Below are 26,450 nucleotides of genomic sequence, written 5' to 3'. Positions count from 1 at the left end.
AGATATGTAATACATAGTATGAGTAGCCAATTTCAAAGATCCCGCGTTAATGCAAGCTGTGCCCCCATATAGTCCCCGCATGGCCAAATAACCAAGGTCACAAGTCACCGACCGTTATGTTAAAACGCGATGTGATGTTGTTGCTTTTCAAATTATGTTAAAGTTATTAAATCGGCGTTATGTTTATTTAAATATAGGAGAAGTGCTATTAGGTCAGTATACGTATTTTATATTAACCAATTAAAGTTCCTAATCGCGGAAACGAACCATGCGCACTAAATATGGAAAACGTTTTCCTTCGTGCGCTTGCCGCAAGGGCGCATAGATGGCATCCCTATACTGATGTTTTGATTTTATTTGTGAATTTACTAATGTTCATTAATATATAAATATGACAGCATTACAAGTTATGTATATATAGATAGATTTGTTTATATTTGTTTGCCAAGTTACTAACCGCTCACACACCGAATTGCACGCTTCCCATCGTCGAATTGAATCGATAATTAATCTTGCAAAGATTCACAATTAAAGTGGCGACAGTTTCCGTCTTGGTCGATGACACAACGGGAAGTGTTCGCGTTCGTGGCGGCACACCTAGCGGCGGCGGCATCAGCCGCACCTCTGGAAGTGTCACTCGCCACGAAACAAATCTAATTTTTACCAGTTCCACCCTGACACAAAATTTCATTATGTTTAATGGCTCGGTTCGATCGGCACGCGACACAGATTCACACACATTCAGGTTTCTGGTTACCGGGTTTTAATTATTAACATCGCACAATGCGGATTTAATTAGCAAATTCGGATGACATAATTTTTGCGATGTCGTGTATTTTTTTATAACGTTTTAGCCAAATTGAATTTTATAAAAGTGGTTTACAGTACAGACTAAATGTTCAAAACCAAAACCTACTCGTAATTTTCTAGCAATTTTTTTATAGTAAATCTAACTTCATTACTAGATTAAGCACCCCCTAAAATGGTTGTATAACAAATTTAAGCATGTCCATAATTCTCTGGAAAAAATAAAAATCTTATAAATCTATTTTTTTAATCAAGTAGTCTATGGATTAAATTATAGAAATAGAACAAATTTTTCAACTATACTGGAATTTTATACTAGTAATACTTTACTAGCTATACTGTACTTACTCGTACATTTAAAACTCAATTTTTTGTGATTCATTAATGAATCATGTGCAGAAATTACCCCAAAACAATTGGGAAAGATGCCCAAGATCAAGATAGAATAATTACATTGAATTAAATGGTGGATTGATGACAGTAAACAACATTTGAATGTTAAGAGTATTAATATAAGTATAATAATAGTATAATGTTCAAAAAATTGGTGGATTAAATTGTAAAGAATAGAACATTTTTTCTTGTTTTTCAATATTAACTGATCGTTAAGTTACAGATAAAAATAAATAGCACACACATTTTATTACCTGACACCATAAAATGTTGCGATAAATAATATTTCGTAGTTTACAATAGAATTTGTAATCCTCTTTAAAACACCTAGTTTGTTCAGATAGATAAAAGTTGTTTGTTTAATTGTACTGCATAGATAGAACATACTGTAGATCTCAATCAGTTGTTCCTATATTTGGTGTAAATTAAAGGTAGGAAAGTACTACATATATCTATGTACAAATCTTTTATTCTAATCTGCTTTGAACTTGGATAATTTGATAGTTTTAAACAAAATAAAATATCTGGAACAAACAGTGTAACAACTGTTAAAATTAACTCATTCGCTCTAATGAACCATTAAGGTAGTTTGTTCTATTAATCACCTCTTTCATCATTAGTAGTGATCAAAAGGAAGCTTTCAAACTATCCTTATTAACGAACATTATGTTGTAATTATTAGGAAATATGATAATATTCTTTAATAATGACGTTATTATAAAGTCCCAGTGTTAAAATACTCCGGGGTCATATTCCTTATTAATGATGTGAATAGCAATATTATTGGGTTTAGAATTAAAGGTAAAGTAACTTACAAATCAATGTGAATTCAATATGGCTATTTTGAGTATTTTAAGACCAAATAGAGAAATATTGATAGTTGCAGAGTTCGTTTCTTTTTTTAAAACGTTGATTGCTGCAAATCGGATTTTGAAATGTTTAAATGTTTTTGAAATATTATTATAAACAATGGTCACGTAAACCTTAACCTTTATATAAGTTTTTATTATTATTTTAAATTATTAGGAGATATTAAATAAGTATTAATCATTTATGGAATATATAAAAATTTGTCATTTTTATTGGTGACTATGTTAAATCTACCATATATAAGGTGTTAATAATATAGGGGTCAAAATTTTGGAAAAGGTAATAAATAATAATATTGGTTGTTCTCCTAAGAATTTCCACAACCTTTGGTCCTATCGAGTTTTAATTTGATATGTATTATCCTAAAATACATTCAATGTAAGAATTTTTTTCTATAATAATAATAAAGGAGCATAGATTTTAAGGGATTTTCCTCTTTTCCTCGTCCTATTCCACCACTGAATATTTGTTAAAACTGTTAAACTTCATATTCTTTGAACAATTTAGAAGAAAAAAGTACTCTTGATTAATTTTGATCATCATTTTTGATACAATACAATATCAAGTAGGTGTGATAAAAATAAAAAAAGCACTATATCTTGTTATCAATTTAATAAACATATTTAATTAATTTTATAATTTTATTATTTTTTGAAATAAAATGAAAATGCTCTTCGTTAATACAGTTTTATCTTTTTTCATTTGGTCCCACACTGAAAATCTAATGGACTGAGATCAGGTGAACTTGAAAATCAATTTATAAGTAACGACGCTTCGTTACCACGGCCAAACCATTGATTTGAAAAATTTACTACTGACAACATTGCTGACTAAAATGGAGAGGAGTTCCGCCATACCATGTTTAGTGGGATGTTTTTGAGTAATTTATAATGTTGTGTCCCTAGAAATTGAAGATACTCTTCTTCATTCAAATTACCAGGAAGAAAAGTGTAGCCTAGTAGTTTATTTCTTAATGGTAGTGTGTGATTTTTCTTAAAAAACAATATTTTTAAAAAATTAAACTCTGACTTAGGTCAGTTTTTCTCTAACTTGTCTTGAAAAAGCAGTAACAGCCAAAGACAATCAATGTGGAACATCCTGTATATAAAAAACGAACTCAATTAACTAATTGCATGGAAATAAATTTGAAATATAACTGTAAAAAACAGCAATTTATTACAAAGGAAATAAACAAAAATGACTGGCACATTAATCAAACAAAATCGAAATGTTGCATTAATTGCACGTTCCCAAAACAAAAGTATGCAATATCAATGGAGTAACGCTGAAAGCAACATCCCGTAAATTCGACCTTTTCCGTTTTACCGATTTTAACGATCCGTATCCGTTTTATGACATTTTAGTTAGAAAAGGTGACCAGGTAGATCAATAATAAACTCGTTCTTCGAAACGTACTATGTTGCATGTTGTTCCCGGGGATTCACACAATTAGAAATATTTTACTGTCTTAAACAATGATGAAAATCAATTAGGTTTATGAGTAGGAATCGATGAATTATTCATATAAAATAAGTGTTAATCTAATTTTTATTCGATGTTTTTGTTCAAATGAGCGATAGTTATGGAATTAGCAATTAGTAGTAGTGTTACAAGTCTATTTTCACGGTCACGTTTAATTGTTGTCTGTGAGGTGTGTTGTTGTAACGATATAAGATGTTTAACTAGGTAATTATTTACTGTTTTAACCTTTATTTAAATAATGTGTAAATTTATTCAGTTTTTAATGTAGATTTTAATAATTAATGGATGCATGAACATACATTGACGTCAAAACATTTTAATAAATATTTATTTATAAATGCACAAGTAAAATGTGTTTTTAATACAGTTATAACTGGAACTCTGTCCGATAATAACTTAATAATAATTTTAATGTGATTACAATCGATATAAAAACCCAGTCTCATCATTACAGAAAAATATAATTAAATGATAATGATTTATTTACGTAAACTTTAGATAAACTGAATATCATTGCTACATATTTCTTACGAAGCAATGATTAATTTGTTGATAAAAAAATGAAATGTGTTTATTGAGTTCAATCAGAATCTAATAACTGGGAAAAACCGCTCAATTTAAATGTAAATCAGTCGAAACAACTCACGGAAAGCAAAATACAAATTGTTTTACGACAAAAATTCACACCCCCCAATTATCAAATTACCCTCCACGCGCTTGTACCCGCGAAACCGCCCCCGTCTGCGAGCTGGCGGCCGCCACGGCACGTTCAGTCCGTTCTTTCGCTCGGCGACGAAGAGACGGTTCTTGGAGGCGTCGTTCCCGAAACTAAACGTAAACGCCAGGTTTGTACACACACACACACGAACCGCTTTTTTTTGTTTGTACATTTTTGCTTTCAGATTCGTTTTGCGTGTGGCCTTTATGCAAATAATTTGTGGCGTTCACGAAATTTGTTTGTTGTTGTGTTTGGTTTCGAATTAAAGGGGGTAATTTTATTATATGAAAGTATAATTTTGATTTTATTTGCGGAAAAGTTCCAGATATATCAGTCTTTATTTACAAGATTATCTTTTTATTTGCTTAATTCTTATAGTTACAAGTTATACAAAATTATGTAAATTATGTATTTAAATTTGAATGAATGTTTCCAAAAACTTATTTACATTTATTTATGATATTTATTTAAGAATAAAAATATTTTACTGTAATTATATTAAAAATTATTTAAATAAAATTTTTTGTTCAATAAAATAACACAGTATAAATGTTTCAATTTTTATATAATTTTGTATAAATTTAAATTTTAATCAATTAGATATTCTAATATATTTAATTTAAAACCTTTACCTTAGTATTATTACTTTTTAAGTTCTATTTTTATTTTTAGGCTAAACTTCTTAAAAAATAAATTATATTAAAATATTTTTAGAAAATCACACAATTATTTAAGTTTTTGATATTTATAATTAAGTAATTTTTTGTAAATATAACAATAAAAGTTATATTTTTATGTACTATTATTAAAAATTCTTTTTTATTATCAGTTTTCCAAAGACTTTATATTTATTTATGATATTTATTTAAGAAAATTAATTTAATTATATAATTTTTCAAGAAAATAATAAAATATAAATAATTTTTATATTATTTAGAATTTAAATTTTAGTAAATTTATTAAAAACCTATACCATATTAATTGTTTTTTTAAGTTTTATTACAGGTTTTCCGACCAAAATTATTAAATAATAAATTATATAAAAAATAATTTTAATAAATCACACAATTATTTAATTTTTTGATACTTATAATTAGGTAATTTGTAATTGTAAATATAACAATAAAAGTTTCCAAATGATTTTTATTTATTTTTTGTAATTTGTTTAATAGTTATATACTAACTTTACTAAAAATTCTTTTTTTTTATTATCAGTTTTTCTAGAAAGTTATAAAATTATATAATTAAATAATTTTTTGTCAATTTAACAATGAATGTTTCCAAATAGTTATTTATATTTATTTACGATATTTATTTAAAATATTTTTCTGAAATTATATTAAATTAATTAATATAAATAATAGTTTTTAATTTATTTTATTATTTTACATTAATAATTTTATTTGGTTTGTATCAAATCAAACAAAAACGGAGGGACTTTATTTATAAAAAATAGTAAAACACAAACACAACAAATGTTATTTATAATTCTGATCACTTTTGAAACGTTAATATCAGTTTTTCTGGGTGAAAAACCTTTTAATCCCACTCCTACATAAATGTAAACGGATGAAATTTAGTTCGATACCATTTATTTTATTTTTAGTAACGGGAATTCCCATGTAAAAACTAAAATGTCATTTCCTTATCCGTTTTATCGATGATGCGACCAAAATAGATTGAAGCTCAAAAATTGTACAGTTTTAAAGGCAAATGTGGCGTAAAAATTTGCGTTCATGCCAACAATAAATAAATATTTCGCCAACCGGGATAATTACACGTGAAAATTCTTCGGTATCGTTTCACGTGTCACGAGACAATTTAATAAACTAGATGAGCGTAACCGAAGTAACAAATGTCACGTGATGCCCTTTTTTTTGTAAACGATGCAGCTAATTAAATTCATTTTTGTGTCGTTTTACTAATTAAAGACGACGATTTATCATCTTGGAGGCTCGATGTGCGATTCCCTTGTTAATTATTGTAATGTTACGGTCAAAAAATGACGGAATCTAATTAGTTACCTGAGGAATGTTCACGCAACTCATTTATTATTATGATTAATATTTCTGTTGTATGATATCACTTGTTGTAATTATGGCGGATGCGCCTCACTTAACTTTTTTTACACTTTATTTATTTTTGGACATTTTTATTTTATTTAGTACCTTACGATAATATAAATATAAAATTATTAAGGTTATTTTTTCATTTCCAATAACTAACCATTTGTTAATGTTATTTATTTTTGTCATTCATTTTAGTGCATAAATTGTTGGATCATTAAATTGAATAAGTACCATGCATTGTTTACTTTATTTATTCATTTTCATCATCCTACGTTGGCTATTTATTTATATTTATAACATTATGTACATATATTCTTGGGTGTTTCTTTAAAACCTACATTTTTATAAATAAGTTTTTTAATAAAAAATAAAATATACATTTTTTAGACATGTATATATTTTATAATTATTAAAAAAGTAAATTTTATTTTTCTAGTTATTATAAAATAAATATTGGATTTTAAACTATATTAATTTTTATTTAATAGTTTACAGTTTTTCTGTTAGCAAACAAAAATCAATGGTTAGACAAGAAAATTTGGGGGTGTAGTCGATTTATTATATATTTTTAAAAATATACAGGGTGTCCGCTGAGGGAGGCCCACGGGAACGGATGCAACAACAGAATATTGAGCTTGACAAGCTTCAAAATTCCAACCCTACAAACGGATCAGCTTCCGACAACGCACAACATGGTCCAGGTACAAATAGACACAAAACTCAGACTATTTTTTTTTAATTTCAAATAAACTTTTAATTAATTATTTATTTTTACTCTTATGGAAACATTTGTTTTATTTTGGGATTATGGTGGTAAAAATAAAATATACGTAAAAATAGTATAATAATAACCTCAGTGACGACTTATTCAAAGTTAATAAATAATGTTATTTGAAATAGTCTGAGTTAAAAATCGATAGCTTTTATAGTGTGCTTTTACTTAGTCAAACACTTTCAAGAATTAATTTTCACCTTCTCCCACTAACACTCTGGTCTTTTTAACCGAATTTAACACACTTTTTATGTAATAGCCTCTCACTTTGTTAACTGGAATGGTTACTGTTATAATTAAACACTTAATGTATTCTAGAACAATTAATAACTTTCGTTTAAGATTTAAGAAATTTAATATTTAAAACAAAATACAATTATTCAGAAATATTGTAGATATAAAAACATTTCTTGTGTGTATATTTCTTTGTAATATTTTATTGTTGAACTTAATTAGTTAACAGTATAAAGGGGATTAAAAACTAAACAATTTTTTTTACTGGAGAAATATTTTCATAGTAAATATGAAATATGCACTAGATTATTTTTTTATACGTACGATAACTAATCTAAAATCTTATTACTTTTAATATATTCAACCTTGATTTCGCTCAGGAGCCCTTCGAATAAATTCTACTTTTTACAGTTGTACTTTTACAACATCGATCTTATCAATTATTCAATATTAATTTCTTCCTTGCATTTTATCTGTTTTTCGGTTTATTATAGTTTTTTATTTTAAATTACATAAAAGTCACTTATAAACTGGCGTATTCACCATATTTTAAAAATTATTTATGTCTACAAATTTGTTTTGTATTTTGAAATATTACTATAATAATAATTATTTATATTATTAGGGAAACTAACATGTCATATTTTAAATATTTTTGAAATTTATATTATTTATTCTGTGTTTATTTTAGTGTAGATAATAACCTTACACATTCACCATATTTTTAATTAGTTCCACCATGTTAATTAATATATTAACATTAACTTAAAACATCGGTGTTATCAATTATTCAGTATTTTGTGTTTTTGTGTTGAAATTATTGATTTCTTATATTAAATTACATAAAAATGAGTTTTAAACTGACATTTTTGCCATATTTTTAAAATTATTCTATGTGTACAAAATTGTTTAATATTCTAAAATGTATTAAGATATTTATTCATAATTATTTATATTGGTTTATTAATTATTAATTGTTCAAATTTATATTATTTCTTCTTCATTCATGTAAGGGTAGATAATAACCTGGCACATACACCATATTTTTAAATTATTATTTTATCCTGAATTATGTTGATTAATGTATTGATATTAACTTATTCCATCCATCCATAAAAGTAAAATATTAACTTATGCCATTAAAACAACTAAAATATTTAAAATTTTTGTAACTGGATGTTTTAATTAAATGGGTCCTTCATTTTGCAGATGTATGTAGTTTTACAACATCGATGTTGTCAATTATTCAGTATTAATTACTTTCATGCACTTTGCATTTTTGGATTGAAGTTATTGATTTCTTATATTAAATTACATAAAAGTAAGTTTTAAACTTGCGTACTCACCATATTTTTAAAATTATCCATATATACAAAATTGATTAATATTCTAAAATGTATTAATATATTCATAATTATTCATATTGTTAAGAATAGTCATCTTTCAAATTTTTAATTTTAAAATTTATATTATTTCTTCTTCATTCATTTAAGTGTAAACAATAACCTGGCACATACACCATATTTTTAAATTATTGGTTTAAATGTAAACTTTTTATCTGTTTTTGGGTTAAAATTATTGATTTTTTGTTATGTTAAAAGTGTGTTGTAAAGTGACGTGTTGAGGAAACTAACCTTTCAAATTTTTAATTGTTGAAATTTATATTGTTTCTTCCATGTTCATTTTAGTATAGATAATAAACTGGCTCATTCACCATACTTTTATATTATTGTTTGACCCTAAAAAATTAATTAACTTTTGTTTTATAGTATATCAATATAAAGTAATTTTGTTGTAAAACCAAATAATTTTAATTAATAACTTAATTTTTTAATTAACTACATATAATTTGTACATTTACTTATAAAATATACTAAACAAGTACAAGTGTGTGTGTCATTATCGATTATATTAACAATTTAAAAGTAATTAGAATGGTGCATTTCACCTTATAAGAAATGAAACATTGATTTCGTTTCAGTTTCGACACCGTATTAGCTAATGCAATATTTACAAATTCCGTTTTTAACATTGATAGATCGATATTTATATGTTTTGTACCAACCAATTCGATTTTAATGCTTTGATTCGTATCCGTTCACGGTGTTTTCGAGTGCATTTAATGTCGTGTTATTCGAAGTAATTTTCTAAAACGTTTACAACTGTAATACATCGCGTTATGCAAAATTAATTATAATTTTAAATACGATACTATAAATAGAAATAGAAAATACAACTAACGATGTGATTAAGTAAAATAAATTATTTATAAATACATTTAAACAAATTATTATTATGATCACCTAGTGAAAAGAAAGTTATAAATGGAATTTATTCCACAACAATTAATCGTATTTTTCGTATCGGCATTACCAACAACCAGCTTATCTGACTGATAAGAGTTTTAATACGTCGAAAACTAAACTCATTTTACAACGAATACTTATATTGTAAATTTACCATTACACTCCATGTTTTCTATCTACGATTAATATGATTCCTAGATATGAGTATTTTAAAAGTATTAATAAATCAGACAAATAAACGGTTATTAATTTTTATCAAGGTTTTAGTTATTGTAAATATGACTGTTTTGAATTGTTTTAAATTCCTCTTCAAACTCTGCGTGAGAAAAAAAAGTAAGTAAACATTAATATCCATTAATTCCTAAGCAAACAGTAATTCAGTCTAATATATTATTAAATTAAATTGAGAGAAAAACTAAGAGTAAATGAAGCGAAAGTACACGCGATAAAAGGGCGGTTTGCCAAAGGTTATTTAATTGCATGCGACCCAATATCGTCAATAATTGCCTAGACATTGTACACACATAAATTTGCGATCGTAAAAAAACGTTTGTAATTAAAAGAACTTTATAAGATCGTAAATCTATTTTTATTATTGCTTCATAAAAGCAAATCATGGAAAAATATGTTAAATTGAGGTGTTTCAATATCCATAAGTTTAAAATTTGAAATCTTAGCGGTTAATACAAATAATACAATCTTTAATTAATTTTTGACGTCTTGTGAGTTTTATTGGTAACGTTTCTTGTTAAGTTGTCTATCTAAAACGGATATATGATAAAAGTTGTTATGAGTCAAATTTTGTGATATGGTACCAATATGATAGAACTGTTAAATTATAAAAAAAGTAAGTAATCATTTTTATTGAATATTTTTATTATGTATTACTTCAATTTAATCTATAGTCTATTTAACAATTTATATAAAACTTTATTTTTTACAATTTTCACCGTCAAACTTAGATTTAGACTTAGAAATTTGTCAGACTGACTTTTACCCTTTTGGATTGACCCATTTAAAATAGGGAATGTTTACATAAATTAATTAGTAAACAAAAATATTTCTATGCCTAAACCACTTATATGTTAGATCAGTTTAGTATATGCAAACTATATCTAAAGTAAATATTAATACATATAATTCACACTACTAAACAACAACACTGTGTTTATTAAATTATGCTTCGGTAAACATTTTTACCGAACGCCAAATTCCGAAACGGACTAACAACAAAATAAAACCGAACACAAACATTCGTATCATACACACACAACATCATTAACATCGTTTAAACAGACGGTCCCGCATGAAGCACACAATTAACCCAGTACCAAACGGCACGCCGTGCTGGAAGCAACAAATCCATAGGTGTTAAATTTTAAAAACCGGCGTCCGCTACGGTTGCCGGGCTACCGGGTTGCGCGCGTCCTCCATCGATCAGGCCCTCTCAAAGAACGTCGCGGCGCCCTCGAAAATGACGGGGCGGACGGCGGAGACGCGCTGAAAAATGAACGACGCCAACGGTACGGTGCCATGTCGAAGTACGTCGAGTTCTACAACATACTGAGGCATCGGTTTCTCGGACGTGAGTAACATTGAGAAAGGGCCGGAGGCGATGGGAACGACGCCAATCGATCGGTTGATAACTGTGATCTGTTGATTCTGTTTTGTTGAAATTTTTGTGGCAGTCATAAAGTTTATTGTTGCTGTGTTTTGTGTGTGTAAGGCTTTCGTTTGGATTTGTTTTCTTCACGTTTTGGAAGTTAACAACAGATTTATTGTCTGAGCAATCGTCAATGCAACCTTGTTTTGCACTGCTTCAATTAATCAATGACGTTTTAATTACAATTGTTTCAATGTCGTTTGAACATGCAGCAATGTATACGGTTCGTGTGTTCGTTAACTTTTTTATTTGATTCGATTACTCTAATTAAAAATAATGGAGTAAATCATCAAGAGTTAGTAATAGGAAATGCACTAATTAACATGACAAAGCATATGGGACGTTCAACCCCAAATTGATTTTGACAATTCTCATTTATTCTTATCTGGTGACAACAATTTCTGTACATTTTGTTTTTTAAACTGTTTTTTATTTTTTAAATTTGAAATTAATTCAAACCATATTAATATTTAATCTTATAAATTATATCAGTTTTAAAATTATATTTTATAATAAAAAGCAGTAAAGATAAGTATATTAAAAATTTTTATATTTTTTATTTTTGTCTGAAAATTACACAGAAAATAAATTGGAAAAATATTAATTAATTAATATAATTATAGACAGAGGTGGAAAAATCATGTTTTTTCTTTTAAATTGACAGCTCTAAGCAGTTTATCAAACATTTCAAGTTCTTTTAATAAAATACAGATAGAAACTATAAATAAAATTATTAAAACCGCCCCTTATTTTATAAATATTGTTATCTGGTTAAGTAATATCTTGATTATATTGATTTAATATGATAAGATAAATATGGGTATTAACAATTTAAATATAAATTGTAAGTAATGTATTTTTCCATTACTGGTCAAAACTTCACTTCATAAAAAATACATAAACAAATTAAAACATATTTTAAAATTACATTATTTTTAAATTAACCATAAATCTACGTTTCATTAACAATAAATTCTTCTTATACTATTTATATCTATTTTAAATTAAAAAGTAAATATGATGATGAAGCACAAAATAATAAAATTCGTCAAAATATTCTGACATGAAACGTCAGAAACTTAATTTAAATCATCCTGCAATAAATCCTGCAAACGGAATGTCGATAAACAAGATTTACGCTTATCCTGAAACGGTCAGCTAAGTGCGCAACTGCCCACCGACTATCAAACGTTCGAACAATGAAATAGTGTACGTTTCAGATGAAGATGGCACGGCATCATCTGCCAGGGACGGAACCGAGGATGCACATACGGCCAAAGAGGACGAACGCGTGATATTTATTAACCGGGCACAACCGCCCGTTGTTAAGTTCGTTCACAATAGAATATCTACTGCTAAATATAGGTGAATACCGCTCGAACGTTTGTGACGGACTTAAATTAATAAATCTTTTGATGTTTTGTTGCAGTGTGATAAGATTTATTCCGTTATTTCTATTCGAACAGTTCAGAAGATGGGCGAACGTATTTTTTTTGATGATAGGACTTCTGCAACAGATCCCAGATGTTTCGCCGACTGGTCGATACACCACTATAGTGCCTCTTATTTTTATACTTTCTGTGTCAGCTATCAAGGAGATCATAGAAGATATAGTAAGTAAAAGATTATCATTAATAGTTCAGTTCAGAAAAAACCTATGTCAACTTATTATAGTATGGTAATTACAGGCTTTTGAACCCTGGACAATGACATTTACACCAAATAATTCCATCACCAATTTGTTTAACTTTTTTGGTCTGTAACAAGTTTAAGACAACTCGAAAATTAATTTTGCCCACATTTATTGATTGTTGATCTTGGTGCATTTTTAGAAAAGGCACAGAGCTGATGACGAGATCAATCACAGAGAGGTGGAAGTTTTACGCGGCAACTCCTGGATCAAAATCCAATGGAAGGACGTAATAGTCGGCGACATAGTCAAAGTATTAAACAACAACTTTTTCCCCGCCGACCTGGTGATCTTATCTTCAAGGTACAACAAAAACACCACTCCCCCAATCAGTTGATCAATGCTTGTTTAATCTTTACAGCGAACCTCAAGGTATGTGTTTCATAGAAACGGCAAACCTGGACGGCGAGACCAATCTGAAAATACGTCAGGCATTGCAGACCACGGCGGTGGCGACCAAAACAGACGACCTGAAAGATATGCAAGGAACAATCGAATGCGAAGCACCCAACAGGCACCTATACGAATTCAACGGCGTCCTGAAGCAAACCAACAAAACGTAACGTCTTAAACTTGAAACCAAGCAGTGATTACAACGTGTCTTATTTCAGGGCTGAGCCCTTAGGACCGGACCAATTGTTATTACGTGGGGCGATGTTACGCAACACCTCTTGGGTTTTCGGCATCGTCGTTTACACCGGACACGAAACGAAGTTGATGAGGAATTCCACCAAGGCCCCCCTGAAACGGTCATCCGTCGATAAGCTCACCAACATTCAGATTATATTGCTGTTCGGCGTTTTGGCAGTGATGTGCATTATTTGTACCGTTTTCAACATGTTATGGACCAGACATCATGGCTCCAAAGAATGGTACATCGGTTTAGAAGGTTGACATCTGATGAAACGTTGAAAGGCTGTTGTGAAAGTTAAGTTCCTTTTCAGATTCTGGTGTTGACAACGTACTATTCACGTTTTTGACGTTTCTGATCCTTTTCAACAATCTCATACCTATTTCACTGCAAGTTACTTTGGAGGTCGTCAGGTTTATACAGGTACTATTATTATCACACATCACAAAATGTTTGTATTAACTGCGTCTGTTCAGGCAATTTTCATAAACATGGACATAGAAATGTACCACGCAGAGACAGACACACCAGCGTGCGCCAGAACGTCAAACCTGAACGAAGAACTGGGCCAAGTCAAGTACATTTTCTCAGACAAAACAGGAACGTTGACGAGAAACGTGATGGAGTTCAAGCGATGCGCCATCGGCACAGAAATCTACCCAATCACCGAATCAGTAGAGGAATCTCAAATGGTCAAGGACCTGAAGGAAAACCACAAGAACGCGGACCAAATTAAAGACATGTTGATACTGTTGTCCGTCTGTCACACCGTTATACCGGAAAAGTCCCCTGACGGCTCCGTAGTTTATCACGCCGCATCGCCGGACGAAAGGGCTTTGGTTTACGGTGCGTCACGATACGGCTACGTTTTTGAAAGTCGGACGCCCGATTACGTGCAAATCGACGCCCTCGGCGTCAAGGAACGGTACGAAATACTGACGGTGTTGGAGTTCACGTCGTCCAGAAAACGAATGTCGGTGATTGTCAGAGATCCCGAGGGCAAACTGCGATTGTTCTGTAAGGGAGCTGATACTGTCATCTACGAAAGACTTGAGAGCAGATCTAAACAAGAAAGCGGGGATATTTTGTTGCAACATTTGGAGAGTTTTGCCACTGAAGGTTTGAGGACGTTGTGTTGTGCCGTGGCAGAACTAAAAGAGGCCGATTTTAAAGAATGGAAAGAATTGTACCATAAAGCGTGCATTTCATTGTCCAACAGAGAAGGTATATTTGTATAAACGTTACAATTTCATAGCTAATAGTTGTGGTTTGTTGCAGAGAAAATTGAAGAAGCCGCCAGTCAAATAGAAAACAACTTGAAACTAATCGGTGCCACAGCTATTGAAGACAAATTGCAAGAAGGCGTTCCTGAAACAATAGCAGCTTTATTAAAAGCCGACATTAACGTATGGGTTTTAACAGGGGACAAACAAGAAACTGCCATCAACATCGGATACTCGTGCAGACTAATATCACAGGGCATGCAACTGATAATCCTCAATGAAGACGGCTTAGATGTAACTATTATAATGATTGGCAATCTCTAGAATATTAATACTATTTATAATGTTGTAGAAAACGCGGGAAGCAATTTTGAAGCAGTGCAACGACCTAGGGGACAGTCTAGAGAAACCGAACGAAATAGCGCTGATAATCGACGGCAAAACGCTGAAGTACGCACTAACCTTCGAGCTGCGCAACGACTTTCTGCGCCTGTGCACCTCGTGCAAGGTGGTGATTTGCTGCCGAGTCTCGCCGATCCAGAAGGCGGAAGTGGTCGAGTACGTGACCAAACACACACACACAGTGACGCTGGCGATCGGAGACGGCGCCAACGACGTGGCAATGATCCAGAAGGCGCACGTCGGTGTCGGAATATCTGGCGTCGAGGGCCTGCAGGCCGCCTGCGCATCCGACTACAGCATTGGACAGTTCAGGTTCCTGCTGCGCCTGTTGCTGGTGCACGGCGCCTGGAACTATTCGCGCATGTGCAAGCTGATCCTGTACAGTTTCTACAAGAACATCTGTCTCTATGTGATCGAACTGTGGTTCGCCATTTACTCCGGTTGGTCCGGTCAGATTTTGTTCGAAAGATGGTCTATTGGGTTGTACAACGTGCTGTTCACGGCGTTGCCCCCGTTAGCCATGGGGTTGTTCGATCGAGAGTGCAGTGCTCAGCAGATGATGGACAATCCACATTTGTACAAACAGTGGCAGAGTGGCCAACAGTTCAACATCAAGGTGTTTTGGATGTGGATGATTAATGCGTTGATCCATTCGGCTATATTGTTCTGGGTGCCGATGTACATGATGGACCATGACATCGTTTGGATGAGCGGCATGGATGGCGGTTATTTAGTTTTTGGCAACTGCGTTTATACGGTACATAACAAACAAAACGTTTTTTAAATTTAAATCTAATTATTTTAATTCTTTTCAGTATACTGTAGTTGCAGTATGTTTAAAGGCAGGGCTAGTGATGAGTGCATGGACTTGGTTAACCCATTGCGCCATTTGGGGTTCGATACTTCTTTGGTTCGTGTTTGTGATAATTTACAGGTATGCAATTCAGTTGTTGTCTTCAGAATATACTAATTTGTTGATTACAGCTTTGTTTTTCCGACGATACCTGTTGGTGCCGTCATGAGCGGCATGATCTTTTTACTGTTCTCAACGGCTGTTTTCTGGTTCGGCTTCTTCTTGTTGCCAGTCATTACTCTGATACCTGACATCATTTACAAAGTGTAAGTACAATAATCACATGCAAAGTTTATAAATTTATTCGTTTACTTTCAGTATACAAAAAACGATATACAAATCGCCGACGGACCAAGTACGGGAGCACCACATGCGGGGTAACGGTGTGGAGAGTGGTGAGGCGAAGAACTCGTAAGTCACTTTAAGATTATTGCGTGTTTATGCATATAGGTACTAAACCACAGGGTTCAATCATCGTCTTAGTTCGGCATGTTTACTGTCGCTTCTTACTGTTGTTTCAAAAGTTCGTAAAACATCATTCTACTGTGAGAAATGTTATGCGAACTGATTACTTTATTGGGCACGCTCCTTTTGCACGTGTTGTGATGGTTCTAGTGGTTTGAAGGGTGAAGCGGTGTTTTTGCAGAGCAACGTGTTTCCGCGACGACTTAGCTTTTATCCTTTTTATTATTTCCGTTTATCGAAAACTTTAGCCTATCCGATTTAGATTATAAACGTAGACAAAAAAACGTTCTTTTCTTCTTGTGGCAGAGGTGTGAAGGGCATTAGGTGGAAGCCGCACAACGTCGTTGATCCGCATCAGCCGTCCATTTTCTAAAATTTGTTGCGGCCTGGGACCACTTCCAATTCGATGTAACGGGGAAAACGTACACTGGACCATCATTTAACGCACACAAGCCTCACTCGGTTAGAAAATGGTTCAATTCCTACGAAAATCCCCGACAAAAAACGGCAATAAGTCTGTTATGTAGATGATGTCGGTTCCGAATACAAAAGTTTCTGCGTCCAGCAATAACTTTTGCAGTTCGATATGTAGATAAACGAAATGTGATATTAAAATTAAGACTTAAACATTTAATGAAATGAAAACACGCACACGTACGCACAGTACTGTTTTCAGAAATAATTAACGTACAATTTTTAAATTCGTCCAATTATTAAGTAATTAATTGCACAAATGCAACTCCTTATTTATTAAATGCTACATTTACAGTATTTAAAACTACGATACGAACACAAATTGCATGAATTTTTATTTTTATATAAATATTTTGTTATTAAACTAATTGCTTTGTATTTATGCTTTTATTATGTATACAAAGTAAATAGTGTTATATTTGTAAATATACATTTTTGCAATAATGTACTGAATTCTCTGTTGAGAAGACCATTTTTTACACTGATGCTGAGAGGTTGGTTCAAGATTTTATTATTAACAAATTATATCAAAACAATAATTAAATAAAGAAGAAAATAATCTTAAATCTTGTAACCAACAATTTTATGGACCATATTACAACAAAATGTGATATTTTAAATAACTACAATCAAGCATTTTAATTAACGTTTTTATTAGAGTATGTTTATTTTATAGGATTGGTTATTGTTGTGAAGAACAAACATTTTAATTTTCATTTTAATATTTTCATTTTATTTTCTAAAACATGGTGAAAGTTTACGCTTTGGGGTTTGCTTCTGTTTTAACAATAAATTTAAATTGTAATTAATAATTAATTATATGCAGGATTGAAGAAATTCCATTAAGGCGTACTCTGAATTTTTTATAAAGCCACGTGGGCCCGAAAGTAAGAAAGAGTTTCAGAGAGAAACCAACTGAATGTTGAAATTCAGAAAATGTAGGCGGGAGAGAAATGATGAAAAGAATATTGTGATAATTAGTTTTTTTCTGGTAGTTTTCTAATGAATCGATAAATTTGATATTTACAAATTGGCGTTTCATTTTCATGACCATAACCAAACCTTAATTGTATATTTTTGTAAACTAAAAAACACTGTATGTATTTATAAATCAGTTTGAAAATTAATACGTAATAATGTTAAGTAACTTCTTCAACTGTTCTTATAAATAATATAATTAATTAATACAGTTTAAGAAGTAATAAGAAAACCAATGTATCTTTAAAACATCAAATTTAAACATTAATCTAGGTATTAACCGAATCTTTTGGCTTGTACTAATTTGTAGGATTTCTTTTTACATGTTGGTATATTTTTATGTCGTAATAATTTGTTGTTTGTTTTGCAAGACCAATGCATGCTCTGGAACAATTTGCAATATGTAAGTATCAGACGCATGCCGGTTTTATATTTTTATTTTGATTTTCGCGTCCGGTTTTTTCCCGGACGCAGCACCACTAACCGCTTACCACACACCCTTGTAGTTCGCTGTCGTACTAAATTGCATGCCCGTTTCGATGCGCAAAATTCGTGTTTATGGAAGAGTACCCATTTACAGACAAAGCGGTGACTATTATTAAAAACAAAGAAACAGATTAATGCTAGTTTTTTATACAGCAGAGCTGGAGCTTCAACATTGATAATTATTGATCCAAGTTCGAGTTCAAGTGAAGAATCGTTTCATTCTGTTGCCGAATCAGCCACAGAATTAACCTTTGCGAATGTGTCAAGTGGAGATGGTAACAGACAGGATAAAGACAAATCAAAAACTTTATTTAATATCGATAACGAATCGAAGAAACAGAAATGAGATAAGGTAACGAATTATTCGAGCGCTTAATAATATTAAACAGAATTCGCTGATATTTTATAATTTCTTTATACATAAGCACAAAGTATTATTATACGAGTTTTTACCTTCCAAAAACACAAATTTCGAAAAATTTAGGCCAGTGAGCGTTAGGTTGAAATGCGGTTACAGACTATCGGAGACTGCCAGGTTGTTGAAGAACGTATTTTCAAGAAGAACGCCAAGGATCGATTTAGAAGTTGAGCTGTCACGTAAGTATTAACTTTAACACAACCCTACACTCGGCTTCAGCCGCACTGATACCCAAATTTTGCCAACTAACAATTCCATACTAAATTTTGAGCGCAAATCAGATACTGATCCTTCAAAAAAATTGTTTAGAACAAGAATATTAACTACATGTTGTAGAATGTTACAGTGTGTTCTTCATAAAAACGTTTTAAAATAATACAAATTACTAAATATAAAATTTTATTTACTTCATTTTAATCTGAGTTAGTTTAGAGTATTGTAAAAAGTATCAGTATTGATTCACATTGTAAATAATGCATGAAGCTAACAAATAATATAAACAACTAATACTTTTTGTTAGTTAAAAATATTGACAGAAATATATAGTCTTAAACAACCTTTACTATTATTCCAAAAGTATCTCGTCTTGTCAATATTTTTACGATTAATATTGGTTACCCAAAAGCTAGTTTTTGGGTGACTGAAGCAATATACCCAAATTTAACATTTTTCTTGGATAGATGGATTCGCGTTCTCTCAAGAAGAAGGTGGTGTTGTTTCCCAGACGGCGATTATTCGAGCATATGACACCAACATACCAAAACCGGACGGGATGTAATCGAAAGAAAAATTGAATATGCCAAATGATTTGCTTATTGAAGATGATGTTATAACTACGTGTTCATAATAGAATTTGTTAAGTGAAACTTGTATAAATTTTAATTCATACTTTTTTATAATCGGTGTTGTTATATTGTTTGTTTTTAATCAATAATGAAGTCCAGAGGATGTGACAAAATGTAAGAATGTATACACGTTTCACTGGTTTAATTAATAAAGAAATCTTGTGTCAAATACAACAATCACTGAATAGAAAATTCACTTATTGATGTGCCTTTCTGTATTTTGTTTAAAACTAATTGATTAATTTCAAGATTTGTGATTTTGCGGGAACCTTCACTTAATATTGTACATCGTTAGCTGGAGTATCTATTTCTTGATAAGATGTCGGTTCCTGACAAGTTAATTAAGACATGTAGCCACTCAGTGTTATCATTAGGAAAAAGTCAGAAATATTTTTACCGAATCTCGGGTAACGACCATAAAATGTACTTAAGCAATTATTTTGTTATTACGTTTTTATTTATCATTGCTGATCATTACAAATATGAAGCTAATGCAGTTTTAGGACATAAGAAATATTTATCAACAGACGAATTTGCATTATTTAGATTTATATATATAAATTAGTAATTAATTATGATACATATTAACTTATAGTTCATTGCATTTTAAATTAATTTTCTGTTTGCTTGTTACTGTTATATTTAATATTAAAAGGGTTATTCTAACTCATGACACAGCTAAACTGCTAAGAAATTATTACGGCAATAGTATCACTGCAATTATTAACAAAATTTATATATTTTTTACTAGTTAAAGTGTGTCATGCATAAGAATAATTAGAAATTCGTTTTACACCTGTTAATTTTTAGTTTATGTATATACCTATACATGTTATCAAAAAAATGAAACAACACTATTTGAAGTTGGCACATAAACTAATTATTATTAATTGTTGATATATTTTTGTTGTTTAATAAATGTCGTATATTTGGTATATACAATTGCAGTGTTTTATTTTAATAATGAATTCGAAACATTAAAACAAATGTATTCGCAATAAAATATACAATATGATTGTATCATTATATGATTTAGTTTAGAGTTTATTCATATTGATGACCTCTTCGTCGATTAAAAGTTCAAAATCACCCAGGGCCTCCTGATTTGGAATTTTATTCCATCTGACACTGAAACAGTTTTAATTAGTTGAAGTAAATGAAAAATTGGTATATCATACTCGGGCATCCCATTCGGTGGAACGACAATTGAAAAAATGTTGTCTAACAGTTTATGTTTTAAAATCCTATCGTTCGCAGTTGTTGATGTAAGGGACGGAGAAGCGTTCACCTAAAACAAACAGTATAGGTATTATTCGCAATTTATTATTTTTGCACCTTTACCTCAATCAGCCACGGTTTTAAATTATTATCGATAATAATATCGTAACCATAACATTCGAAACAATGACGATCCGTCGCAATAACTGGAGCTATGGCTTTTAAAGAGTGAATGATCAACCAACTGATTTGATTAAACAACGTATCAGTCACGACTTTTCCTCTAGTACTTTCTAAATGAATCCTCAGATTGTCCACACTTAATTTACCTCCGTGCATCGAGTTATACTCACCCTAAACGTGGAATAACTTTTTATTTATATTATAGTGAAATAAATAATAACTAAAGTCGTACCCCGTGTTTTTGTACTGATACGTTTGTTAAATGTACATAAATGTTGTCCAGTTTTGTAACACTTGAATCGTATTTGACTGTACAAAATCTGCAGAAACCAAGCTTGAATTGATACGCCTTTAACGGCCTGAACGATGTCACCAGGACGTACAGCCTCAAGTCAAATTTCTTACCACCAATCAACAACGGATTATCTATGTACCTAGAATAATTTCGTTAGTTGATACTAGTTAATAAATAAACAGTGAGTCAGTTACTTCGATATTACGTAACTTTCTTTAGTTAGTTGGTGTTGGAAGGGCGTTTTAGATTCCCTAGACCATCGTTTCAGCTTCGACAGTTTATTGATGAGAAAAATGCCTGACCCTTGAGATCTGCCGCAAGGTTTCATTATCCAAGTGCTTTGAGGAGCTTTCCTGTACTCCTCAACGAACATGTTATAATCCGCTGGCAAGACATAAGGTAAAACTGCATTATAGCGGCCTAAGATTAAGTTGGCAATTCTGGAACCTCGAAATTGGACGCAACGTTGCCGCTGTGACTTTTTATATTTTCATTCAATATTTTGTTTCTAACCTGTGTTCGTGTTTATCCTTTTGTGTAGTTTTATCTTCGTGTTTATTAATTTGTGTTAGTTTGATTTATAGACAATTTTTATTGTGTTTGATTTGGTATTATATTAAATTTGTTGGTAAGTAAAAAATTAATTTAAATATATATTATATTATTAATCTTATTTCAACTATTTCAGATTGTGCTATAGCTTTAGTTTAGTATTTTTAGGTATTCATATATTTATTTTAATTATAATATTAGCTATTAGCTATGAATAATAATAATTTTGAAACAAAATTGTTTAGTTTTTTTTTTAAGGATTTGAATATAATGGCGCCAACAGAAATTGTTGACGAAGTCCTCACTGTTGAGGAAATTAAAATTGAAAATCATTGTTTAAGAGATTTCCCCGAATCAAAAAAAGAGATGATGGAGTGGTTGGCCAGAAGAGGCTTAATAAAAAACCATTTCACGTGCGATGTGTGTGACATTCCTATGTCTCTAAACAAATATTCAGGTGGAATAGACGGTTTTCGGTGGAAATGCCGATTATGTACCACCCGAAAATCGATAAGGTGAAACTGGTTCTTTTTTTACTGAATCTTATTGTAAATTATTAATAATTTTTATTTAGGCATGGCTCATTTTTTGCTAACAGCAAACTTAGTTTGCTGCAATCAATGATCATTATTTATTGTTGGAGCATAGAAATGCCACACGAAGACATTAAGAGGGAGGCCCACCTTGGTTCAAATTCCACCCACACAATAGTGGACTGGTGTTCGTTTTGCCGGGAAATTTGTGAGGTGGACCTCATAAATAATCCGGACGTTATTGGGGGTTTTGATGAGGAAACTCTCGAGCCCAAAACGGTGGAGATTGACGAGTCCAAGTTTTTCCACCGCAAATATAATAGAGGTCGGTGGACTGAGGGACAGTGGGTATTTGGAGGAATTGAAAGGGGAACAGGGAAATGCTTCCTTGTTGAAGTTCCTGATAGGACAACTGCAACCCTCCACGAAATGATTCAGAGGTTTGAATGTATTTCTGATTAGGGCTTTGTAATAGCTTATAATTGATGAATGCATGCTCATTTCCAAATAAATCGCAGATTTTCCATGGAAATTTCTCGATTTATAAGGAAAATTGCACTGTAGTTACTATTTTTAGACAAAAAACAATTTATGGTAAGTGATGTTTTAAACAAATATATGCCAAACCAGATGGATGACAGGTAACATTAAGACAGGTAGTATTAAGATTTTATCAATTATGATTTATTATTATTTTACAGAATACCTTTTGAGTTTATTTTATTATTATCTTACAGAATACCTTTTGAGTTATTTTTATTTATAGTTTCCTTTTTAAAATTAAAAGTGTCATGATTTAATAGGTATATTTTACCCGGATCCCATATTATATCAGATGGATGGAGGGCATATGATGGGGTAGATACAATTAGGGATGGGATCTACACTCATGATAGAATTATTCATGAGAGAAATTTTGTGGATCCTGATGATGCCACCATCCATACACAAAACATTGAAAACATGTGGATGAGGGCCAAAAGAAAGTTGCGGCGCCAATTTGGAACGTCTGAAGCATTATTTGTTTCCCACCTACATGAATTTGTGTGGCGGAATAAATATAGAAGAAACGGAAATTTTTTTAGTTCAATTTTAGTTTGTCTTAGGACACAATATGTTTTTAATTAGAGTGTTTTATTTTATATTTTTATTTATGTTATGAAAAAATTTTTCTATATTATATGCCTATTTTTTTCAAAATTTCGTTAAAAACCCACATTTTCCTTTCTTATATTTTTTTAAATGTTTTATTTTTATTCGTAATGAGAACTCGGTGTTGGTCAATCAAATAATTTTAAATTTGAACAATACTTATTTTTAAGGTTTTCCCTTGAAATTTTTGTAGAAAAAAATTTCCACTGTATGCCTATTCTTTTTTCAGAAAGTTTATTTAAAAATTGAATGTTTTCAAAAAAAAAAAGAAATACCTAACCGAACCTAACAGTTCATCAAAAAGAAAGAATATTTTTAAAATAAATAAACAAGATAATAAAATTCCAAAAATATATCATAAAATAAAACAAACAAGCACCAACGGATATCTCGTAAACTTTCAGTAAATTTAATCGATAATAAATGTAACTTTATCTGTGATGGTAAAATTGGTAAAACGGAAGTTTACATATTTGATTTTTTTTCAATCAAAATTTTCCGTAAATTATTGAAAATATAAATTAAAAAAAATTAGGTTACGTTATAATGTACATTTTTTGCTCGTCGGAATGTTACAAAATATCTCACTAAGTAATAAAATATCAGATACGGCAACGTTGTGAGAATTCTTGACGCTAATGCGCCTGCGGGAACTACCAACATAATTTCAGGCCGCTATAATGCAACTTTACCCATGATTTTTATATATTGTCTCTATTTTACATTTATTTTATTTTAAAACTTTCAATCTAAAATTTTTGGAATATTTAAATTCGTTATCCTGCAAAACATTCCAGAGCAATTTCCACTAGATGATTCATGAACATATACGTTAGATATGACTGTTAAATTTAACATGTGTAACTCATTAAAGATAATTTAAATAATTAACCAATGATTAATATTAATAATTATCATTTATTACGTAATCCGCCATAATTGTTGATAGTTGATCGGCAGGATTTACGGAGTTAAGACGTGTTGTCAGCTTCGATTTAAAATGTCTCGAACTTTGAAACTCAACAACGGCAGGGAAATTCCAATTGTTGGTTTGGGTACCTACAAAGTAAGAATTTAATTTTAATTAAATATATATATTATTATATATATTATTATATTATTTTATCATACTTTTGGTATTAAGTTATGTTAGGTTAAAAATATAGGCAACTCAAGTTACTGGAATATTCCAAAACAAATTCAACATTTAAAAAATATATTTTTAATTTTTAATTATTTAAGAAAATAAATCCAGATAATTATTCAAACATTTTTGATAAAACGTTCATTATTAAAAACGTGTTGCAAAAATATTGTTTAATTATCTTCACCACTAATATTTTAATTATTATTAAAATAGGAATGTTAGTAGGAAATATGTGATTCTGTTAAGTGCTTAAATTTACATTAGGTAAGTAATTATATATATTTCACATCCTCATAATATTTCCTGCTGCTATTCCTGATCATCATACAATTACGTCTTTATTTAAAAATACATTTTAGTCTCCCCCTGGAGAAGTAGAAAGAGCTGTAAAAGACGCTATCGACGCCGGCTACAGACACTTCGATTGCGCTTGGTTTTACGGCAACGAAGCTGAAGTGGGTAATGGAATCAAAGCGAAAATCGACGAAGGTGTTGTAAAAAGAGAAGACCTATTCATCACCAGCAAGGTAATAAATTTAATTGTACTAAACTATTAGTAGTTTTAAACTAATTGACTGTTTCAGCTGTGGAACAACTTTCACGAGAAAAAATGCGTCATGCCAAAAATCAAGGAAACTTTAAGCGCTCTCAAATTGGACTATGTAGACTTGTATTTGATCCACTGGCCGTTCGGCTTCAAAGAAACCGCCTCCTTGTGGCCGGTGGGTGAAGGTGAAGCCGCCCTCAGTGATGTCGACTATTTGGAAACGTGGTCTGCAATGGAGGAATGCCAGAAAGCGGGCTATGCCAAAAGCATCGGCGTCTCTAACTTCAACGCCGAACAAATTGAACGTATCTTGAAGAATTGTACCATCAAACCGGCGGTTAATCAAGTCGAAGTAAATCCGAATCTCAATCAGAAGAAACTGATCGAGTTCTGTAAGAAGCACGATATTGTCGTTACTGGATATTGTCCTTTGGGTAGGAGTGAACACGCTGGCACTCCCGGATTCCCTGATCCCACTATTTTTGATCCCAAAGTTGCGGAAATTGGCAAGAAGTACAACAAAACGCCTGCTCAAGTCGTCTTGAATTATTTGGTTAGTTGTCAACAGCAAAAGATTTTATATTTTATTAATTATTGAATTTTTTAGATTACTTTGGGTATTACGGTTGTCCCTAAATCTGTAACGAAATCAAGGATTATCGAGAACATTAATGTATTTGATTTCACTTTGTCGCCTGAGGATATTGCGTACTTGGACTCTTGCAACAAGAACCAGAGAGTTTGCCCCCTTAACGAGTTCAAGAATCATAAATATTACAGTTTCAACACCGAATTTTAAAATACTCTTAAATATGTGAATTATTTTTCAGAAAAATATATGATTTGTATATTTTAATACACTTTGCAATTGAATCTGAATAATTTGTTTTATTTCACTGATCTTTGACATTTGCGTCTAAAAATACGTTATTTCAAATCTGATTATGATTTAATCTTGAAATTAATTGGTTGCATCATATTTCGTAATCTAACACTTCAATCATTTAAAAAAATCATTAAATATCAGTTTACAACAGATATAAA

The 26,450-nt window shown here is 30.9% G+C and overlaps 3 protein-coding genes across 16 annotated transcripts; 2 read left to right on the top strand and 1 right to left on the bottom strand.

Annotated features, from left to right (window-relative positions):
• The first annotated feature begins 68 nt into the window (after positions 1–68).
• Positions 69–20,721, top strand: LOC109598113 (probable phospholipid-transporting ATPase IA). 14 transcript variants are annotated; one of them, XR_007548718.1, is made up of 17 exons: positions 69–212; positions 6,922–7,040; positions 12,535–12,679; positions 12,744–12,927; positions 13,147–13,307; positions 13,366–13,563; positions 13,616–13,893; positions 13,949–14,058; positions 14,112–14,859; positions 14,914–15,152; positions 15,211–16,017; positions 16,076–16,194; positions 16,245–16,379; positions 16,432–16,524; positions 18,402–18,433; positions 19,034–19,113; positions 19,615–20,721. XR_007548718.1 is itself a non-coding variant. In XM_049970069.1 (16 exons), exons 2-16 carry the CDS (start codon positions 6,953–6,955, stop codon positions 19,710–19,712), a joined length of 3,483 nt encoding a protein of 1,160 aa, XP_049826026.1. In that variant the 5' UTR covers positions 69–212; positions 6,922–6,952; the 3' UTR covers positions 19,713–20,721. The 14 variants fall into 14 exon arrangements, 8 of the variants coding, with proteins under 8 accessions (XP_049826026.1, XP_049826029.1, XP_049826031.1 ...); XR_007548715.1 differs by lacking the exon at positions 18,402–18,433 and adding an exon at positions 18,670–18,868 and having other exon boundaries at positions 19,615–19,674; XR_007548717.1 differs by lacking the exon at positions 19,034–19,113 and having other exon boundaries at positions 16,885–18,433; positions 19,615–19,725.
• Positions 20,722–20,752: 31 nt separating this feature from the next.
• On the bottom strand, positions 20,753–22,655 carry LOC109598107 (polyglutamylase complex subunit TTLL1). The gene is made up of 6 exons (XM_049969900.1): positions 22,624–22,655; positions 21,670–21,915; positions 21,413–21,614; positions 21,121–21,351; positions 20,958–21,067; positions 20,753–20,907 (listed from the first exon to the last, which is right to left on the bottom strand). Exons 1-6 carry the CDS (start codon positions 22,653–22,655, stop codon positions 20,817–20,819), a joined length of 912 nt encoding a protein of 303 aa, XP_049825857.1. The 3' UTR covers positions 20,753–20,816.
• A 1,988-nt stretch (positions 22,656–24,643) lies between these two features.
• Positions 24,644–26,289, top strand: LOC109598102 (aldo-keto reductase family 1 member B1-like). The gene is made up of 4 exons (XM_020013937.2): positions 24,644–24,778; positions 25,219–25,386; positions 25,444–25,959; positions 26,014–26,289. Exons 1-4 carry the CDS (start codon positions 24,713–24,715, stop codon positions 26,203–26,205), a joined length of 942 nt encoding a protein of 313 aa, XP_019869496.2. The 5' UTR covers positions 24,644–24,712; the 3' UTR covers positions 26,206–26,289.
• The last annotated feature ends 161 nt before the right edge of the window (positions 26,290–26,450 follow it).

This window comes from Aethina tumida, chromosome 7 (genome assembly GCF_024364675.1).
Source record: "Aethina tumida isolate Nest 87 chromosome 7, icAetTumi1.1, whole genome shotgun sequence".
Classification (NCBI taxonomy): domain Eukaryota; kingdom Metazoa; phylum Arthropoda; class Insecta; order Coleoptera; family Nitidulidae; genus Aethina; species Aethina tumida.
The sequence above is the reverse complement of the archived record's forward strand: the minus strand, read 5'-3'. Positions and strand labels throughout refer to the sequence as shown.